Source organism: Papaver somniferum, chromosome 1, assembly GCF_003573695.1.
Source record: "Papaver somniferum cultivar HN1 chromosome 1, ASM357369v1, whole genome shotgun sequence".
Classification (NCBI taxonomy): Eukaryota; Viridiplantae; Streptophyta; class Magnoliopsida; order Ranunculales; family Papaveraceae; genus Papaver; species Papaver somniferum.
In genome coordinates, this window is record NC_039358.1 from 150,991,537 (window position 1) to 151,011,318 (window position 19,782).

Genomic DNA, 19,782 nt, shown 5'->3' on the forward strand with positions numbered 1-19,782 from the left:
TTTCTTGGTTTAGGCCAGAGTTGTACAGATTGATTTATCGAATCAAAAGCATTCCCGTGCAGTGCATTTGTTTAGGGTTTAAACTCATTTCTCATCCACACACCCCAAAATTACCAAAACCGGCAGAAATAGTTTTCACCCATAAACAACAGGATGTCAGTGTATAAATTTGGTTTTACAATTTTAGCCCTGAACTAAAATCCACCATCAACATTATCTCCCCTGCCTAGCGCATAATGGTTACACTATTGTGGGGTGGGCATGAGATGGTGACAAATTTGTATACTGAAATGACCAATCTAAAGTAAATACATATTTACCGCATAGAAATTTCCAGGTGTTGTCCTGGAGCTGGTCAAACCTGATTAAGGTTGTGTAGGAAGCATGACTTGGTCAGGCGAGCCGCTCTGGTTCCCTTGGGTTTCCTCCATATATGTCTGGACAGAGCTTGGACCGTTTCTTGGACTGGGTACGCTCCCTTCCATTATACGACGAATTCTCTCAAATATATTCGGTAAACATTGTTGATTACTATCCCGAATTAACAGCCTTTATAGGTGACAAGTGATGAATCCTTTTATCCCTGGGATTCTGTTAGCTCGTGAAATATAAACAAAATTCTAAGGACGCCTCCTATAGAAGACTCCTTTTCTTTTATATTCCAGGTACCGCTCCGCGCTTATCCGATCTTCTGATTGACTGACGATGATGATTTTTTTTTGGTAACCATAACTTCTTCTCCTTCGCAGTTTATCATGGAAGCGGTTGGTGATGATCACTCTGTAACTTCTCCAGAAAAAAGTTTTGAAGTCGACAAGCCTAAGGAGGCTGGTGCACATGAGGAGGTAATGGCTAAGATCGATCTCCCACTCCGCGAAGTCGGTCATGCTATACAGGGGATGTCCATTATGCACCTGTGTATTTCCAGGGGACGTATCTGTGCCCTTTAAGCTGCGATCAACATGGAGGAGCAATGGAGGCACGATGAAGCGTTGCGAGTACCAGCGAGCGCAAGAGATGAGATGTTTGCAGCACGGTTAAAGAGGCGGAGGGTTGAACACAAAAGGCCTCTTGGTAAAGATAAGTGTGATTATCCAATCCACGATAGCGTGATAATCCTAGATTCTGACACAGACAAACCTGAGCATTTGAAAGTGACCAACAGAATTCCCAACGCTGCCGTGGCTTTTGAGGAAGATGTGGAAGCTGTTTCTGCTGATAATGTTGAGGCGGATAGCGTTGCTGTAGAAATATCCGAAGTGGAAGCTAAGGCAGATCCAGAGGAAGAAGCAGTAGCGGCTCACGATGGTGATGGTGTTGAGGCAGGCTCCAGTGGCGGTGGAGACACAACCAATCTTCTTGACGACTAAATATGCATGTTCTTTCTCTTTTCTTCTTTTCTGAGCTTTTTTCTCGTAATTTGTGAACATTTTCCTTGCACTCAGTGGCGGCTGAGTTTAAGGTCCTTTTTGCTTGATTGATTGAATAAGGGTTTCACATTGTTTTTTGATGTAAATCTTCCATATATCGGATGTGATCACATGTTGTTCTTGCAATGAAAAAGAGAATGCCATAATGAAACACCACAAACCTGTCTATGCTCCTGACTCGAGATCTCCCTGGTCTTGCTGGGGTAAATGGCCCGAAACATCTTCCTTCTTCCGCACATATTCTCTTTCCCAATATCTTCCAGGAAATACAAAAATGTTTGTTTAGAGTTTCCTTCCAGGCCTGCTCTAGTGGGTAATGATGATTTAGGCTGACTCAGGACTTTGTTTCTTTCTTTAGGGGTAAAAAAACTCCTAGATGGAAAATATTTCGATTAATTTGAAAATTAAAACCATAATTATGAATGCAAGTATTGCAATCATTTTCTGGAGGAATTACAAATGCGGCATGAAAAGGAAATTGTGGAAGAAACGCTAAGGGGAATGCTGGAACAAATAACACAGGCGTTTCAAGTATGGAGGACGCTGGAACGTGGTAGCACAACGTCTTAAGTACGGTAGGGTTTGAGCCATCGCAAGTGAACTGTTACGCCTTCTAGTTTGTCAGCGTTGATGAGCTTGCAGTAGCCGCCTAGGATAACATCTGCTACTAGGTATGGTTTACCCTCCCTTTCGGTGGGTGAGTCAGGTGGAGTGGTCACTTTTACCTTCATGCTCCCGACTTTGAATGCAGTCTTCTTCATCACCAGATCTCCAATTCCAAATGGGTTTGGGTGTTATACAGATACCTGGTCCTTGGCCTTGTCGTCTTTGATCGAGACAGCTTTTAAGCTCCTGATAAAACGCTTGAAGGGACCGACCTCCAATTCACATCTCCTAGCGGGGGTTGGGTTGTTGGTTGGAGCGAGTCCTCAGGACTTATCATAGTGAGGAGTGATTGGTTGCAAAAAGGGTTGCGTGATGAGACTTACTTGAGCTCAGAACCTTTTAATGTACGCTGATGGGCTCTCTCGAGGAAGTTATGTCACATTGGCAAGATGAAGATGCGGTCCAGATGGTTTGTTGGAGATCCTTTCGGGTATCGTAGCCGGTAGAGGACAAACTCCCAGTGTTGCCTTGTTGTCGTGTATCTAAGAGTGTCCTAGGACCATGTCGTAATTGGGATGTTCTTTGACTATGTAGAACTTTGCTTGCGTCAGGGCATCACCCAATTTAACTTCAAGATCGATGTATCCATAGGCATCTCCAAGCTCTCCTTTTGGATTCTTAATCACGGTTGGGATGCGAGTAGCTTCCTGCTTCAAAACCCTTGTCGCCTTCAAGGTTTTGACAGTGATGATGTTGAATTCAGAGGCTATATCAATCAATGTGTTGTCGAACTAGACATCCTTCAAACGAGTGACGGTTAAGAGTCCCCAGTTTCCCTTGCTCGCATCTTCCAGGAAAGATTGAGGTTTCGAGACTGCTTCCTTTTCTGGATACAAACGCCTGCCTGATACAATGCGGTTGAGGGCTGCAAATATGTCTTGACGCTGCGCCTTGGAGAAATATAAAATTTCACACAAATACTCCATCATAGATTGTACAGTCTTGCGAACAGAGTCTCCGGAAATCATGCAGTTCCTGATAGGAATAGGATCTCTATGAACACCTTCATTCCCCAACTGGAGCTCTCATGCATTTATCTTTTCTCTGAAGATTTGTTTCAGCCTGTTGCAGTCCTTGGTCGGATGATGGACAAACCTATGGTAGCGGCAGTACTTGGGGTCTGCCATGTCGGCGGGAGTTTGATTGGAGGCAGCTTGATAGCATCGTCTTTAATCCATGCTTTCAGGAGTTCCATTACTTCATTCATGGGGAATTGGAATCCTGTATCTTCAAAGTCTTGTGCAGGAGTCTTGCTCGTTCCCTTTCGATATGAAGTCGTGTGTGCCGGAGCCGCACGCTTGGGTTGTTGTTCCGTTGCTGAAGCTTTCGTTTTTCCTCCTTCGCACACCACGCTTACAGAAGGACCAGTGTTATATTGCTTATTGATGAGACGACTGTTTCCTCGACTCTCACGTGAATCTTCGTTTCGAATAACCCTGGTTTTTTCCAGCAACGCTGGGGCGGTTGTGGCTGAACGCTTGGCAGCTTAATGGAGTTCGGAAAACGTATGGAATCCCAGATTCTCTAATAAAGCGCGGTATATGGGTACCATCCCGTTAATGCACAGCTCCACCAACTGACGTTCAGTGACTTTCGGATCATGACAATCTAGTGCCTGAGTTCTGAACCTCTTAACGAAGTCGTTCGGATGCTCGTTGTTCCGCTGAGAGACTCTCCCTAGATCTGAAAAGGTGATCTTCTCGGATACGAAGAAATACTTTATGTAGAAATAACTGTCCATCTCGCCCCATTTGGATATGTTGTTAGGTGCGATGTTGTTGTACCAGTTGTACACCCTTCCCGTAAGTGACTTCGAGAACTCTTTTAGGCGGAGAACATGATTGTATTCATGCTCCCCCAAGGATTCCAAAAATCAAGAGATGTGTTCACGAGCGTTACCAGTACCATCGTAGAGGGAGAACTGAGGAGAGATGTATCCTCTTGGAAGAGGAATTCGCTGCACATCTTGAGGGTACGACGGTTGATGCTGGTGCACGTCCATCAGATTTCCTTTGCCTCGGTTTTGGAGGAGTCGTTCCAGGTTTTCACGCATGATGAAGTTGTATGGTTGGTCCCTTTACCTTGGGCGTTCAGGAGCAACACGAGTTTCTTCATTCATGTGGTCCGAGTGGAAACGCCTATTCCGAGTGTATCGAAGGCATCCCTTGTTGGCTCCAGGGGTTGCCGTGGATCTTGTGGTAATCGTTCAGTTAAAGTTTTGAGGAAAGTGAGTACCTCTTTCCTAGTTGATGCCATATCCGTTTGAGTCTTAGCAAGAACTTCCTGCCTCTCCATCAAATCTGTGATGGTAATGGGAGATGGTTCTCCTCTTGATCCTCCAGCTCCTCGTCCTTATGAAGGAGTGGAAGTTACTGCTCTGGTGAATGCCGATTGAGGAGATGTCGGTATTCGCGGCTGCTCTGGCTCTGGTGATAGGAGGCGTTACACTTACTGGAATATATCCTGCTCCACTGACGTTGGTGGTAGAAGAGAAAAATCCACGGGATGTATTGATAACAGTAGCTCCACTGACAGGTACATCGATACCGAGAGTGTTATCCATACTAGCTCCCTCATAATTGATTGCTGATCCAGACCTAAGTTATACCATCTTGAAATGGATTGATGATTGAATTGGACCTGAGTTCTATCCTTTTCGAAATTGACAAAATTGAATCAGATTTTGAAGGAATTGACTTCACAACCGAGAGATTAATCTCCCACTGTGGTCGCCAATTGTTTATGGGTGAAAACTATTTCTGTCGGTTTTGGTAATTTGGGGTGTGTGGATGAGAAATGAATATAAACCCTAAACAAATACACTGCACGGGAGTGCTTTTGATTCGAGAAATCAATCTGTACAATTCTGGCCTAAACCAAGAAATGGCCGTTCCAGACTTGCTTCAGTCACAAAGTGAAGGAGATGGGGTTGATCTTAGGGAGGGAAGCGAAGAAGGTGTTGAGATTGTGAAGATGTTGGCTATGTATGACTTGTATCAGAAAGCTGAACTGGCTTGCAGAATGTAAGCTATCAGTTCTGGTGTTGGAATACGTTGTATCCACACTTGATTTCTGTTTCATCTCTTGTCTTGTGGAAATAGGCAGGATAACCTATTTATACAAGTCATTGAGTCTAACCCTCGTCTCTCGTTGGAAGTGGAGGAAGTGGAGTGATGGAGTTGTGGAGTCGTGCGTTAATGCCACACGACCAGTCTTGCCCACTTCTCCCATCATCACTAACCGTCCATGTCTTCCTAACACATTCTTGTGATGGAGAGTTGCACGCTGCACGTTGTAAACCTCCAGACCAATACCCCAGTATGTATCCCCCAGTTTGTGACATGTTTGATGTCTCGAATGTGTGGATCGTGGGACCCACAGAAAGTAGCATCTGATGCTAGATTAAATAACTAAGTTATTTAGGAAGTCAATATTTATGAAATATCGTGTGTTTTCTATGCATGTAATGCATCGAATATATTCAGCATGTACAAAGCATCGCTGTTTTAAGCTTAACGGAGTAAGTCGCGGATTGAGCGTCTTGAAATAGCATCACGTTCAGCCATCTTCGAGTGATCGTTTGGAGGTTGCATGGGAAAGCTACGCTTTAACCGATCACTCTATGTGGAAGAGTGGCAAAAGGTGATCATGGTGATGCTTCATTGGTCTCCTAACTCCGTTCTTAGGCTATCCGTCCAAGATGGCGAAGTTGGATGGACGAGATGACTTGCGACCCACATATGCGACCGTCGGATTAGGGTTTAGGAGGTGCGAAAGAACCTACTTTCGGCTTGGTCGAATCCATGCATGGGATATGTTTTTGGCAAGACCAACCGGGCATGCGTGTAGACGTCTTGCCGGTGTACACGTCCGTACCTTACTGACCCATTGGAGATGTGATCTAAGCCACTCAATTTTTCCGACAAAGTTGAGTGGTCGAGATCGGTTTGCAATTGGAAACCGCGCGACCATGCCTAGTTTGGGCGCACGAATCGAGGCGTCTAGCCATGGTCGGCCTTGGCCGATTGGTCAAGCACGTAGTCGGGCCCACTGTGACTGTATTGACATGCTTGAGACCTTTTGAATCTACATCTACACCCTCCATCTATGCATGCGAAGATGGATGGTCGTGACTGATTTGCGACACATGTGATATGCCGCAGACCCTAATTAGGGTTTCGTGTGCATGCTACTTTGGCTGGACGAATTTGCAAGTTATGCTCCTTGTCTGGAGTGGCCGACCATGTGGGGCCCACATTGGGCCGGTGGTGAATATGCCAATACCTGTCTGATGGCTATGGGTCTGATCTAAGCCATCCAAACATGCCGGTGAAGTTAGATGGTTTTAAGACCCTTAGTGGAATTTCCTGCGACCTTTAAAGCATCACGCCGACCGAACTTTGAGCAAGCGTTCGCTCCTCCCTGGCTAGGTCGTGAGAAAGTCGTCAGGTAAGGAAAGAGTGGGCTCGTCGTTGTGCAGGACAACGCTTGTCTAACCGGTCATGGGATGATCCACGCCGTCCAAACATGCCGATGAAGTTGGATGGTCGTGACTATTTTGAGACCGATATTGGCGGCCTTTGTTCGTGCGAACCTTCTCCAAAACGGTTTCACCAGTTCGACCATCCTTTTCCAGGCTTGCATTTGGTGACTGTTTTGGAGGCATGACATGCGTTCGACCGACCAGAGCATAAACGGGCCCGCTGGTGGTCATTAAGGTGGTAGCCTGCTCCTGCTGAGGATCGTCTAGGCTGATTAAATCATGCGGCCAACTTGCGTGGTCGTGATTATTTCTGAGACTGACATGGATAGTCTAGATGCTCGATCGGGCTAGTATAACACACCGAGAGATGTATGCTCAATCGGGCTAGTATAACACACCGAGAATTGTAGCATGTACGAGTATTTCGTGCATGCCTCATTATTGACACTTGGAGATTCGTGTTACTCTGTTGAGAGCAACACTCAGTCGTCATGCCGCACCAATAATGAGAGTTCAGCGGGAACAACACAGGAAATACAAGGCTAATCATGCATTAATTAATAATGCTATAAATTCACAGGGTATATGGGATTGTTGCTACATGCTCCATCCTGGATGAATTTGTATATTTAATTCACAGAATACTGGGATTGTTGCCACATGCTCCATTCTAGGTGAATTAGTAAAGTGAAGAAGTATTCATCACTTATCAGTGGATTTATCCTTTACAGGATGTCAGCGTATAAATTTGGTTTTACAATTTTAGCCCTGAACTAAAATCCACCATCCCCCGCTTTTTCAGGAACATCCAGCGCGCGTCTGTGGTAAAGACGGACGACGGCATTGGTACCAACGCTGGCGTCAGAAGGAAGAACGCCAGCGTTTGTACACTCAACGCGCGTCTTCAGTTAGAACGCTAGAGTTTTTGGTAATGCCGTCGCGTTCTTTTTAAGAGCGCCAACTACTCTTCACATCCCGGCACCATCGTTCCTTTTCTTTTCCTATAAATTCACTTCATCTACAGACTTAGACTCACACCTTCTTCAACATTACACAATTTTCATACCATATCTAACTTTTCTTTTTCTTTTCAAACAAAACTATTCATATCAATTCAATCTTTCAGAAAAATTTCACCTTTAACAAATATGGCATCCTCACAACAACGATCACAACAACAAACACCACAACAAACACAAACACCGCAACAGTTCCCTCCAGCTAAGAGTACAAATAAGAATAAATTGGAATTGCTCTAACGTACAAATAAGAATAAATTGGAATTAAATTGTCTGATATACTCTTTGCAAAATGTAACGGATCTGATGGGAATTGTCAATATCGTTGAGCACTACTCGAGCTAAAGTGCTTATTAAAAATGTGTTCAAGAATAAACAGTTCCCTCCAGCCTCCATCTCCAACTGTATTCCTGCTTTGTTAGCCACTCTATAAAGGTTTTGAACTACATCTAATATGATAAATAGAGGCATGTCGTCATCGATGTCACCTTGTTCTGCTTCGATAATGACCTCATTAAGCTTTTCAACTTCATTGTTCACTTTACCGTTTTCATCCAAATCACGATGGAAGGACCATCCCGTATTGCACGTACAAAACATCAAATGGCAATTCGATTCCTACTCTATTTTGAAAGTCGGTGATGGACTAAGTGTGTTTCTCCGGATTTTCTTCTAATCCTTTCGCTGCATTTTGCGCCAACAACCTCTCAGGGTACGCAAATTTAAAGCTTTCCATTTTGTCCCAGTGTTCAAAATGCCCAATACATACTGAGCTTCTATGAGTTTATTCTTACATGGCATGAAACTCCGGTACTTCTGCAGAATATAACTGGCCAAATGCGGCAGAACTTCCAATTGCAAATAGAGAATTCGACGCAACTTAATAGTTCACATGACACCACTCCATTGAGTTTTGAAAACTTTAGCTATGATCTTATATACGCTTAGGCCTATAGACTATAGTCATCTATTGTGTCCACTTATTACCTTTTCGTGCAAGTCTGTATTGCCAAAGAAAAAGAATTAGATCAGAAGTGAAGAACTCCTGCAAAAAAAAAAAAAAGAACATCAGTTTTAACGAAGCCATTATGCAGAGATATTGAAAGAATTAAAACTACCCATAAAAGCATAAGTATAAGTATTGTTTTAAGAGCATCCGACGGAGGTTGGGAAGTTTCAATTTGTAATCTCCAATTCAATCAAGTGACCGGGAAATGAGTTATGCAGGAGAAAGAAGTAGGCAACTTCTATGTCAATTTCTCTCAACGTTGTGAGAATCTATAAAGAATACCCAGATGACAAACTAAACAATTAATGTGCATCTCAGCGAAGACACTTAGTTATATACCAGCAATTGGACCTGACGTGACTCGAACACGTAACCTTCTGACATGGAGTCGGATGTGCTACCATTGCGCCACAGAACCGTGGTTTAAAAACCTTATCTTAGTATAGGACAGAAACAACTGGTGGGCATTAGCTGCATTAGGATTTTTAATTATAATCTGTTTTCATTATCAGACCCCTAACTATTCATTGGCACAAAAAAACAAAACAAAAAACTAATTATAATCAGAATATGAACAAAGTATCAAGTAAAAATGGAATTAGAATTTTTTTCTGTTTTTGATCGATAAAGATAAATAGAATTATAATTAAAGTATCAATACATAGAGTCGAAAAGAAGGCATGCCAGTTCAAGACTCCAAGATGCCCACATCTTCGAGGATACATATACAAAATATAACTGAGCATACCTTAGCTGGGTACGTATTCGCCAGACATATGTCTCAATCGCAATCTTTCCAAGCCATCTGAAAGAAACAACTACGAAGCAATCGAGTTCATGCCTGGAAACTGAATATTTTACACTATTTTTCAAACTGAAGATAGACAGTTGAGCCATATCAAACCACTTACTTGGATAGGGTGAAGGAGTAACACCGAAAACACTGACTGGCATTTTATAGACAATGTATATACTAATTCTATGAAAACCAAAGGACAGAAATCATCTATAATACTCAATCCAATTTATCCAGTTTATATACCGAAGGACAGAAATGGATGGATATGGGCTTAACTGGGGATACTCCTACTCATTGATTTATTTGTGAGCATTCTCCTTGTACCTTGATCTACACCGTTGTAGTCTTCTTCTCATGATTTTGTCCCATCCTGACCAGCATACTGCATACTGGGGTTGTTTATTAGTTATACTTCATCTGTTATACACACACCCCAATGCCTAATGCACCACATCATATACCTGTTTTAAGTATCCAGGGCCAACCTAACTGTTTGTATTACTTTCTCTCCCTGCATTTAAATGAAATATCAGACAAATATGGGACACCATGTAAATGAAAGCGAAAATGAGTATTACTTATCAAACATGACCAGTCTTTCTACTATTCATTCAATTCTACTTTTATGCATACACCTGGACAATTGGTTCACCTAAAAAACAAACCAAACTATAACTGGGTCGAGTAATTAAATCTTAAAATGTAGTACTACTTAAATCAAAACTTTCAATTCAGAACAAAGAATCCCAAGCAACTTAATAACTCATCACTGCATTGAGGATTACATGTTTGAAGCTTGACCGAGCCTAGCACAAAAACAGAGTTTATAGGCAGACAAATGCATGTAGCAGCCAGAAAGTTTGGAGTATCACCTAGTCTTCCTCAATGTATAAGCAACTTCATCAATGTGCAAAAGGGATCCTTCTTCCGACAAAAAAACTCAGCTTTTGTCTCCTTCAAACATGATTTCCGTAATCTGGAAGATACAGAATTCCAGATGCAATAAACCTTTTAGAGAATCATAACCATACTACATTCTAATATTCGTAAACTGAAGCGAATCTGCATTGCCAACCATAGAGAAATTATAGATCCTCTCAATCTAAGTACTTATCACATGCATACTGACTGAGTCATTCTCATATTTACAATGATGTATCTAAGATCGTTTCTCATATTAGACATCACAGGAGCGCATACGCAGTGAGATGCACCACCTAGATATTAGAGTTTTTAGAGACTCACCGTATTCTGTCCAAGAGGATCTCTTAGAGCAAGCTGATCGGCTGTCTCTATAAACCTCAAAGCAGCCACCTTCATCTTTGGTACTTCATAAGTCCTAACATCATCAGTGATCACATTATATGGCCACACAAAAACAAAAACTTAGAAATTACCCCTTTGAGAATGAGCAATTTGTATGGAAGAAAGGAAAATTCAATAAAATCACAATTGTGGGAGTAATAGACTAAGTAAATGAGTTTAACAGATTAATCAAGTAACCTAAGGGTACCAGATGCTTACATTCATATCTCCATGGCGGAGATTGCTCAACGACTATGAGAAAAGCAAGCTCACCATCCGGACATACAGGGTTGTACCAACCATGATGAACTGCATTTTTTGAGCCATTACCAAACATGTCCAAGCATGTCCAAGTGATGCCCTTTTCACATCTAGATGCTTATTGAATTCATTTACCCAACCTTAAATCATTCACAGAGAATCAAGAGTCTACAAAGTTATTAAAGGATCACAGAATGGGCTCAAAGTTGTTTCATTTCATAAAGTAGTACAGTCATTATAATTGAAATATAGGCCTTGGTGTTGTGTTTCAGGTAGAAGATAAAACAAACATGGTCATACTCCAAATAACAACACCCCTCCCAAAAGTGGAAACTTGACAATTATTGCATGGAAGTAAATCTTTAGGCCAAAATATGTAATTACACAACTTGGTTCTTGACCCTGATGTATACCCATGTTGTTAGCAAATTATAGGTTTGTCTAATGGCGAGTAGTTTATATAAAATAGATGATGACCCAATGTCAGTAGAGACACGAAAGCACTTAAGGTATACAATTGTATAACAACATGTCAGCAGTTTTCTTCTGATAATTATACATTTGTATTTAAGTTGAAGCGTAGTTATGTCTTATGTTCTAACAACATCTATCGGTGATAAGCAAATCAAAAATAATAACCAAATAATACAAATGAAAAAAAAAACTTTAACTCATAGCAAAGGTCATTTGATGTTTCCACAACATCTATCGGTGATTTTCTAACTAGTGCAACCAGTTTTTAACTGCTTGTTCGGTCGACATAGATATACCCAGCCAGCTGACCACATATAGTAATTGAGGCACAATTTACACATCATTTCAACATGAAAACTAAAATGGAAAACAAATTGCATTTATAGGTTTAACTTGGTTGATTAAGATTTGACCAGACAATGAACTAATATATCTTTAGACGATCAACATCAGCTGATCTACATGTGGTTTTGTGTATGATTTCGCTAACAACTTCCGCAATGGGTCTTAAACCATCAAATAAAAAGTAGAATAATATATACCTGAGTGCTAGTCTCAACCCTAAAACAAGCTCACAAAATCAAAAGAAAAACAGAAAAGAAAATACATAAAGAAAAGAAGAATAACTACCTCAAACTGTCATAGACTCCGAATTTGTCCCAGCCAAGACAACAAATAGCTCCATAAATTAAATCATAATCCCCAAATAATCTGCATTGCATGCAAAACATCGGAACGTAAACATCAATGAACCACATCAGATGCACATAAACTGTTGGAAAAAATTGGGTTTCACAAAGGATGAATGAATCAGAGAAGAAAGTGTTGCACTCCAAAACTTTCAAGGCTTGTATAAATTTCTTTTAGACAAATATTTCTACCCTCCCAATAACAATTGGCGATTACAACAGGTATGCGAAATATTGCCTTCAGGATACAATGAAAGCCCTGCAACGAAAACTGAATTCAAGGTTTGTACCCCTTGATTCAATCAAGAACACACAAAGAGATTTCTGATTTCTGATGATGCTTTTTGAAACAGAGAAAACAGATTGATTTTTCTTATATGTTTAAACGAAACTGGGAGAAGCTATTTATAAAGGGTTTTGCACCTGTTGGGAATAGGTTTTTATTCGCCAACAGGTTTCTATTCACGAAACGTCGAGTTCCTTCATCAACAGACATCAATGGTGTCTTTTGGATTCGAAATTTTCGAACAGGCTTTTATCGGCCAAATAAAACCGTCAGTTCAAAAAATTCTTCCGGGGGCGTTGCCCCCTTGAAACCCCCACCAGGGGCGGTCTCCCCTGGACCCCCACGACCTGACCTGTCAGGTCGACCACAGCCTGGGGGGCGATGCCCCCCAGGACCCCCCTTTGGTAAGCGGTGTTGAAAATATTCCAACATAAACCAGACGGTAACTCCTAAATTAATGTAATTTTGAGATTGATTGCTACTGTGTCAATTATGGCACCAATTAGGTATGATCAACCAAGAGAAAGCAACAAACTAAAAATATAAACAAAACACAAAAGATGAAATTAGAAACATGAACCTTGCGCACAAACCTTTGGTTTATCTTCAACCCCACGGTCCAGTGATAATATTTATGCGCGTAATTACAAAAAACGTGCATAATTAATTGATAAGCCAACTTTTAGTGATGTTAACAAAGGTTGTAAAACCCCTCAACTCAGCTCTCCTAAATCCTTTTCCTACAGAAAAATCGGCGTATGGGAAGATGCTAAACCTAAAACCAAATGATTTATGAAGTACCTTAAAGATATTAATCAACCTGCAGAAGAAAAAAAATGATAATCCTGCTGAAAAGAATGAATAACATGCATTCAAAAAAAACAAAGCTAAACCCAAACCAAATAAAGAAGAATGGCAGAAAAATAAAATAATTACCAATGGTGTCATGGAATTTCTTTCGATTTATTATTACTGATGTTTTGATTTCAATCTCGAGTATAATCCAAAACGAAAACCTAAATATCAACGAAACAATTACAAATTAATCAAAAGTAACCACAACAGCAGAAAATATAAAGAAAAAGAGAGAATAGAGTTAGATTTTAAAATAGAATTTTGGAATATATTAAGAAAATTTGGATATATAGTTAACGTGGTCAGTTTTAAATTTGGATATATTTACCCGTATATTTAGATGATTCATATGAAAAACAAAAAAATCTTTAAATCTTTCTCTAAAATTGGCGTAAGATACCAATGAACCATCCGTGTTTCGTAATTTTGACACATGATACTTAAGCACAAAGACTTATTTTCCATAAAAAAGTATATTATATGCTATTGTTGGCAGTGCGATAAAAGTTAAGATATTACAGTCGTCGTAATTACGGAATATTTCTCCATAATTAAGTACGAATCTTTCCTTTAAATAATTTATCATCTTCCATTAATTAACAAAATGCTAAGATATGGAAACAAAATGTTTTCCAAAGATTTTCCGTACAAATTTTCCAAAAATCCTATTAATATTTTCGTCTTTTTTATACCCATTGATATTCTCGGCTGTCAATAAAATCTGAAGGTCCGGATTTTATTAAAATGTTGTAAACGCGGTGTAAGAATATTAATAAAATCTCGACCAATCAAGATCAAGGTTTTCGTCGATTCTCTACAAAAAAAAAAATTGAACACAACCGATCAATTTGGAGCATAAGATCAAATCAATTAGATCTAAAATTAACGGCCACGAAATATAAGGGGACTAACTTGTTTTTCAGCCAATAGGAGCGAGGGTTTTGTTATTTAATAAATGATTTTTTGGTCTTGGTGTGGTTTGATCTCATGACCTAAGGTCTAAGGAAACTCACTCATTTTTGAGTGAATGAAATGGAACCTTTAGTCCCACATTGTGGAAAACTAAAGAGGTGCTCCACTATATTACCATGTTCTCATGGATATGTTGTAAAATAATGTGGGTGGAGCGGGTGGGGAGAAAAATACATGTTTCGACCCATGCCCATGCGCGTGTACCAAGCACCAAGTCTGTGTCTACTTGAAATTATTTTTTGCAAGTTTTTAACTTGATAAATAATTTATTTAAGAGTTTTATTTATGGATAAGTTTAATTGTTTTACAAGAAACAAAACTCGTTTTATAAGAAAAAACCTAAACCTAACTTGATTTGCAAGTTAATTTTCCTATAAATACAACTCGAAAATCTCTTTTCAAAACACACAAGCAGCGACCATCTCTGGGTCTACTTTTCTTCATCTTCTTGCTTTTATTTTCGTGCGGCGTTTTACTTCCATCCCCGTTGCTGAGTTTAAGAGTGGGTAACTTGTATTGTGCTAATACAAGTTATATCGGGCAGTCTTATCCTGGACACATCTTCGCACGTTGGGATTTAGCATTACTTTAGAGTATACCCGCGAACTAATGTGTTAAGGACAGCTTGTTGAACCTGTGATTCTGCCCTCATCAATTTGTTCGTGGTAGAGTTGTTTGATACGGTTATTTATATTTATTGTTTGATACATCTGACGTTTCTTCTATTGTTGCAAGACTCCAACAGATTGTTGTTAGTTCATGTGGTCATGATGGTCCTTTTGGTGCTACTGGTGTTAAAAGGTTGAAGAGTATCGGTTTAATTGACTCTGTTCCTGGAATGAAAGCTCTCGACATGAACACCGCTGAAGATGCATTTGTTAGACTCACTAGAGAAATTGTTCGTGGTATGATCGTCACTGGTATGGAAGTTGCTGAAATTAATGGCGCCCCAAGAATGGTAAGAAAAATATTCTCATTTTATTGCTTAATATTTTGAGATTTTCTTTTATTTGGTTGATTTCATTATAAATCAATGTGTTATATTTGTGTCTAAAATCTGATATTTTGTTGAAATTGGTTGAATACAGGGACCAACATTCGGAGCTATGATGATTTCAGGGAAAAAGGCAGCACATTTGGCATTGAAGGCATTGGGACAACCTAATGTCATTGATATAAACTACACTGATATGGGAGGTATTGTACCAGAGCTGATCCTAGCTGCTGCTGAATCAGCTGAGATTGCTGAAGCATAAAAAGTGATGTTGAGATTTGGTGATGATAAGAAAAATATCATCTAAATTGCATAAATAACAAAAGAACGGAACATGTTGTAGATTTAGAGAGATCAATCAAATAGTCTGTTGTTCATGGTTTGTTTTTTTTTTTTTTTTTTTTTTTTCTTTTTTCCTTTTTATGTGAAGGATGTTGTTTATGTGGTTTGGGTTTGCTTGGTTTTCAAATTTTCTTGTGCCGGTGTTAGTTTACTTCGCTATCATCTTGTTTTCTCTGGAATAACAACTTGTCTGAATATAAAGTAGATCTTTCAAGTAACATTTTCTAAGGTTTGTGCCTTAGTGAAATGGATTTCATTCAAGAAAACGATACTTTTGAACTTGTAGATTTACCTCCAGGGTCTAAGGCCATAGGTTGTAAATGGATTTTCAAGAGAAAACGTAATATAAATGGAACTATTGAAAAATACAAGGCTAGGTTGGTAGCGAAAGGCTATAAACAGATAGAAGGTATAGACTTCTTTGATACATATTCACCAGTAAGTAAAATTAGCTCCATTAGGATGTTAATTGCTATAGCTTCTGTCCATAACCTACAGATACATCAAATGGATGTAAATACAGCGTTTTTGAATGGTGAATTAGATGAAGAAATTTATATGGAACAACCCGAAGGCTTTGTAGTTAAAGGTTGTGAGAAGAAGGTTTGTAAACTGAACAAATCTTTGTATGGATTGAAACAAGCACCTAAACAGTGACATGAGAAATTTGATCATGTGATGATTTCTAGTGGTTTTAGAATTAATGAATCTGATAAGTGTGTTTATACTAAACTTGTCAAGGATGCCCGTGTGATTGTATGCTTGTATGTTGATTATATGCTTATACTAGGTACAAACATGGATATTATTAATACCACTAAGAAAATGTTGAATGAGAACTTTGACATGAAAGACTTAGGCCCCGCTGATGTCATATTAGGGATGAAGATTAGAAAAACTTCTAATGGATATAGTCTGAGTCAGTCTCATTATGTTGAATCCATACTTAAGAAATATAATCATTTTGACTGTAAACCTGTTTGCACTCCATATGATTCTTCTTGAAAACTCATGAAGAATAAGGGTGTAGGTGTTAACCAACTTGAATACTTGAGAGTCATAGGAAGTCTGATGTATTTGATGAATTGTACGAGACCAGACATTGCTTATGCTGTGAGTAGGTTAAGCAGGTATACTTGTAATCCAGGGCAGAAACATTGGGATGCACTTAATAGAGTGTTAAAGTACTTGAAGTACACAATGACATTTTGTTTGAATTACGAAGGGTATCCGGCCGTCCTTGAGGGATTTTCCGATGCGAACTGGATATCAGACTCAGAGGAGTCTAAGTCTACGAGTGGATATGTATTCACTCTAGCAGGTGTGTCTGTATCTTGGAAGAGTTCCAAACAGACATGTATAGCTCGCTCAACTATGGAGTCGGAGTTTATTGCGTTAGATAAAGCAGGAGAGGAGGCCGAATGGCTAAGAAACTTTTTAGAAGATATTCCTCTCTGGCATAGGCCTGTGCCAGCTATATCTATACATTGTGACAGCAAATCTGCAATAGGTAGAGCTAAGAATAGCTTCTACAATGGAAAATCTATACATATGCGTAGAAGACATGATTCTTTGAAATTAATAATCTCCATAGGCGTTATTTCCATAGATTGGACAAGGTCCAAGGAGAATATCGCGGACCCTTTGACGAAAGGTTTGCCCAAGGAGATAGTTAGTAAAGCATCGAAGGGGATGGGGCTTAGGCTCAAATAATTAAACTTTCCATGAAGGATACTCAACCTTGCTGACTGGAGATTCCAATAACAAGGTTTCGAATGAGACAACTAATTTATGGTGGGTAAAGGTAAACACTATCAGAGAATTTCATTCTCCGTCCCTTCCCTATGGTGTTGATGTGATAGTGTGACTCCATGTGGAGGATGACTTTTAATTAAGTCTTAATGAGTTTTATAGTTTCAATTTAAGATTGAAGTGAGGTGTAGCAGTAAACACTCTTGATGGAAATCACCTATCTGAATGAGGAAGTGGGTCGCTTCCAATGAGAATGAAGCCGCTTCTCTAAAGCATTTTGAGAAACAGGATATGTCCAGGGACAAAATGGACAAAACGGCACGAACTTAGCAACACTTGGAGGATATCATGCGTGGATTTTATTAGAATTACACCAAACGCTAGCAGTTCAAGACATAGTTCACTGTCTATCTAGTAGTTCCGGTAACTTCTCACTAAGCAAGGTTCAAGACCTCATGGACACCTTTGCCTAAATGGTATTTTCCGTACTCTGATTTTTCGTTTTTTTACCGAGATTTCATTCATGTGAGGGATTGTTGGAGAAAATGAGTTATTTAATAAATGATGGTTTTGGTGTGGTTTGATCTCATAACCTAAGGGTCTAAGGATACTCACTCATTTTTGAGTGAATGAAATGGAACCTTTAGTCCCACATTGTGGAAAACTAAAGAGGTGCTCCACTATATTACCATGTTCTCATGGATATGTTGTAAAATAATGTGGGTGGAGCGGGTGGGGAGAAAAATACATGTTTCGACCCATGCCCATGCGCGTGTACCAAGCACCAAGTCCATGTCTACTTGAAATTATTTTTTGCAAGTTTTTAACTTGATAAATAATTTATTTAAGAGTTTTATTTATGGAAAAAATTCTTTTTTTGTGTTTAATTGTTTTACAAGAAACAAAACTCGTTTTATAAGAAAAAACCTAAATCTAACTTGATTTGCAAGTTAATTTTCCTATAAATACAACTCGAAAATCTCTTTCCAAAACACACAAGCAGCGACTATCTCTAGGTCTATTTTTCTTCATCTTCTTGCTTTTATTTTCGTGCGGCGTTTTACTTCCATCCCCGTTGCTGAGTTTAAGAGTGGGTAACTTGTATATTGTGCTAATACAAGTTATATCGGGCAGTCTTATCCTGGACACATCTTCGCACGTTGGGATTTAGCATTACTTTAGAGTATACCCGCGAACTAATGTGTTAAGGACAGCTTGTTGAACCTGTGATTCTTCCCTCATCAATTTGTTCGTGGTAGAGTTGTTTAATACGGTTCTTTATATTTATTGTTTGATACATCTGACGTTTCTTCTATTGTTGCAAGACTCCAACAGATTGTTGTTAGTTCATGTGGTCATGATGGTCCTTTTGGTGCTACTGGTGTTAAAAGGTTGAAGAGTATCGGTTTAATTGACTCTGTTCCTGGAATGAAAGCTCTCGACATGAACACCGCTGAAGATGCAATTGTTAGCCTCACTAGAGAAATTGTCCGTGGTATGGTCGTCACTGGTATGGAAGTTGCTGAAATTGATGGCGCCCCAAGAATGGTAAGAAAAATATTCTCATTTTATTGCTTAATATTTTGAGATTTTCTTTTATTTGGTTGATTTCATTATAAATCAATGCGTTATATTTGTGTCTAAAATCTGTTATTTTGTTGGAATTGGTTGAATACAGGGACCAACATTCGGAGCTATGATGATTTCAGGGCAAAAGGCAGCACATTTGGTATTGAAGGCATTGGGACAACCTAATGTCATTGATGGAAACTACACTGATATGGGAGGTATTGTACCAGAGCTGATCCTAGCTGCTGCTGAATCAGCTGAGACTGCTGAAGCTTAAGAAAGTGATTTTGAGATTTGGTGATGATAAGAAAAATATCATCTAAATTGCATAAATAACAAAAGAACGGAACATGTTGTAGGTTTAGAGAGATCAATCAAATAGTCTGCTGTTCATGGTTCTTTTTTTTTTTTTTTCTTTTTTCCTTTTTATGTGAAGGATGTTGTTTATGTGGTTTGGGTTTGCTTGGTTTTCAAAGTTTCTTGTGCCGGTGTTAGTTTACTTCGCTATCATCTTGTTTTCTCTGGAATAACAACTTGCCTGAATATAAAGCAGAGCTTTCAAGTAACATTTTCTAAGGTTTGTGCCTTTGTGGCTGTATTTTTTGTGGAGAATAAAAAAATTACACTTTCGGATATTTTGGATCGGACTAAAAAACTGAGCATTTGAAGGAAAAAAAAACTTAGCACAAAGCATGCCGTATATTGCCTTAAAGGAAGTCGAAGTTATATCAGGATTCAGCTGAGCTAGTAAGAATGGAGGAGTCCCTTGGCATTACAAGTTATTTTAACATGCTTCGCACTAGCAGGCTTATCTGATTACATAGTTACCTTACCAAGTTACCTGCTAGGATAGCTATTAAACGAAGCTAAACATTGA

At 39.4% G+C, this 19,782-nt stretch overlaps 2 protein-coding genes and 2 long non-coding RNA genes across 6 annotated transcripts; 2 read left to right on the forward strand and 2 right to left on the reverse strand.

The window, feature by feature from the left end:
• Window positions 1–7,699: 7,699 nt before the first annotated feature.
• LOC113304477 lies at window positions 7,700–11,106 on the reverse strand. 3 transcript variants are annotated; one of them, XR_003338221.1, is made up of 4 exons: window positions 10,931–11,106; window positions 10,652–10,745; window positions 10,279–10,382; window positions 7,700–9,917 (listed from the first exon to the last, which is right to left on the reverse strand). It is a non-coding gene; the product is annotated as an uncharacterized LOC113304477 (long non-coding RNA). The 3 variants fall into 3 exon arrangements; XR_003338222.1 differs by having other exon boundaries at window positions 7,700–8,643; window positions 9,356–10,382; XR_003338218.1 differs by having other exon boundaries at window positions 7,700–10,382.
• A 122-nt stretch (window positions 11,107–11,228) lies between these two features.
• On the reverse strand, window positions 11,229–13,473 carry LOC113304489. The gene is made up of 3 exons (XR_003338223.1): window positions 13,358–13,473; window positions 13,015–13,241; window positions 11,229–12,157 (listed from the first exon to the last, which is right to left on the reverse strand). It is a non-coding gene; the product is annotated as an uncharacterized LOC113304489 (long non-coding RNA).
• Window positions 13,474–14,020: 547 nt separating this feature from the next.
• Window positions 14,021–15,504, forward strand: LOC113352298 (thiamine thiazole synthase 2, chloroplastic-like). Its single transcript, XM_026596137.1, has 3 exons — window positions 14,021–14,025; window positions 14,984–15,206; window positions 15,337–15,504. The coding sequence occupies exons 1-3, from the start codon at window positions 14,021–14,023 to the stop codon at window positions 15,502–15,504; spliced, it is 396 nt and encodes a 131-aa protein (XP_026451922.1).
• Window positions 15,505–15,830: 326 nt separating this feature from the next.
• LOC113352304 (thiamine thiazole synthase 2, chloroplastic-like) lies at window positions 15,831–19,415 on the forward strand. The gene is made up of 3 exons (XM_026596143.1): window positions 15,831–15,866; window positions 18,672–18,884; window positions 19,015–19,415. Exons 1-3 carry the CDS (start codon window positions 15,831–15,833, stop codon window positions 19,180–19,182), a joined length of 417 nt encoding a protein of 138 aa, XP_026451928.1. The 3' UTR covers window positions 19,183–19,415.
• Window positions 19,416–19,782: the final 367 nt, after the last annotated feature.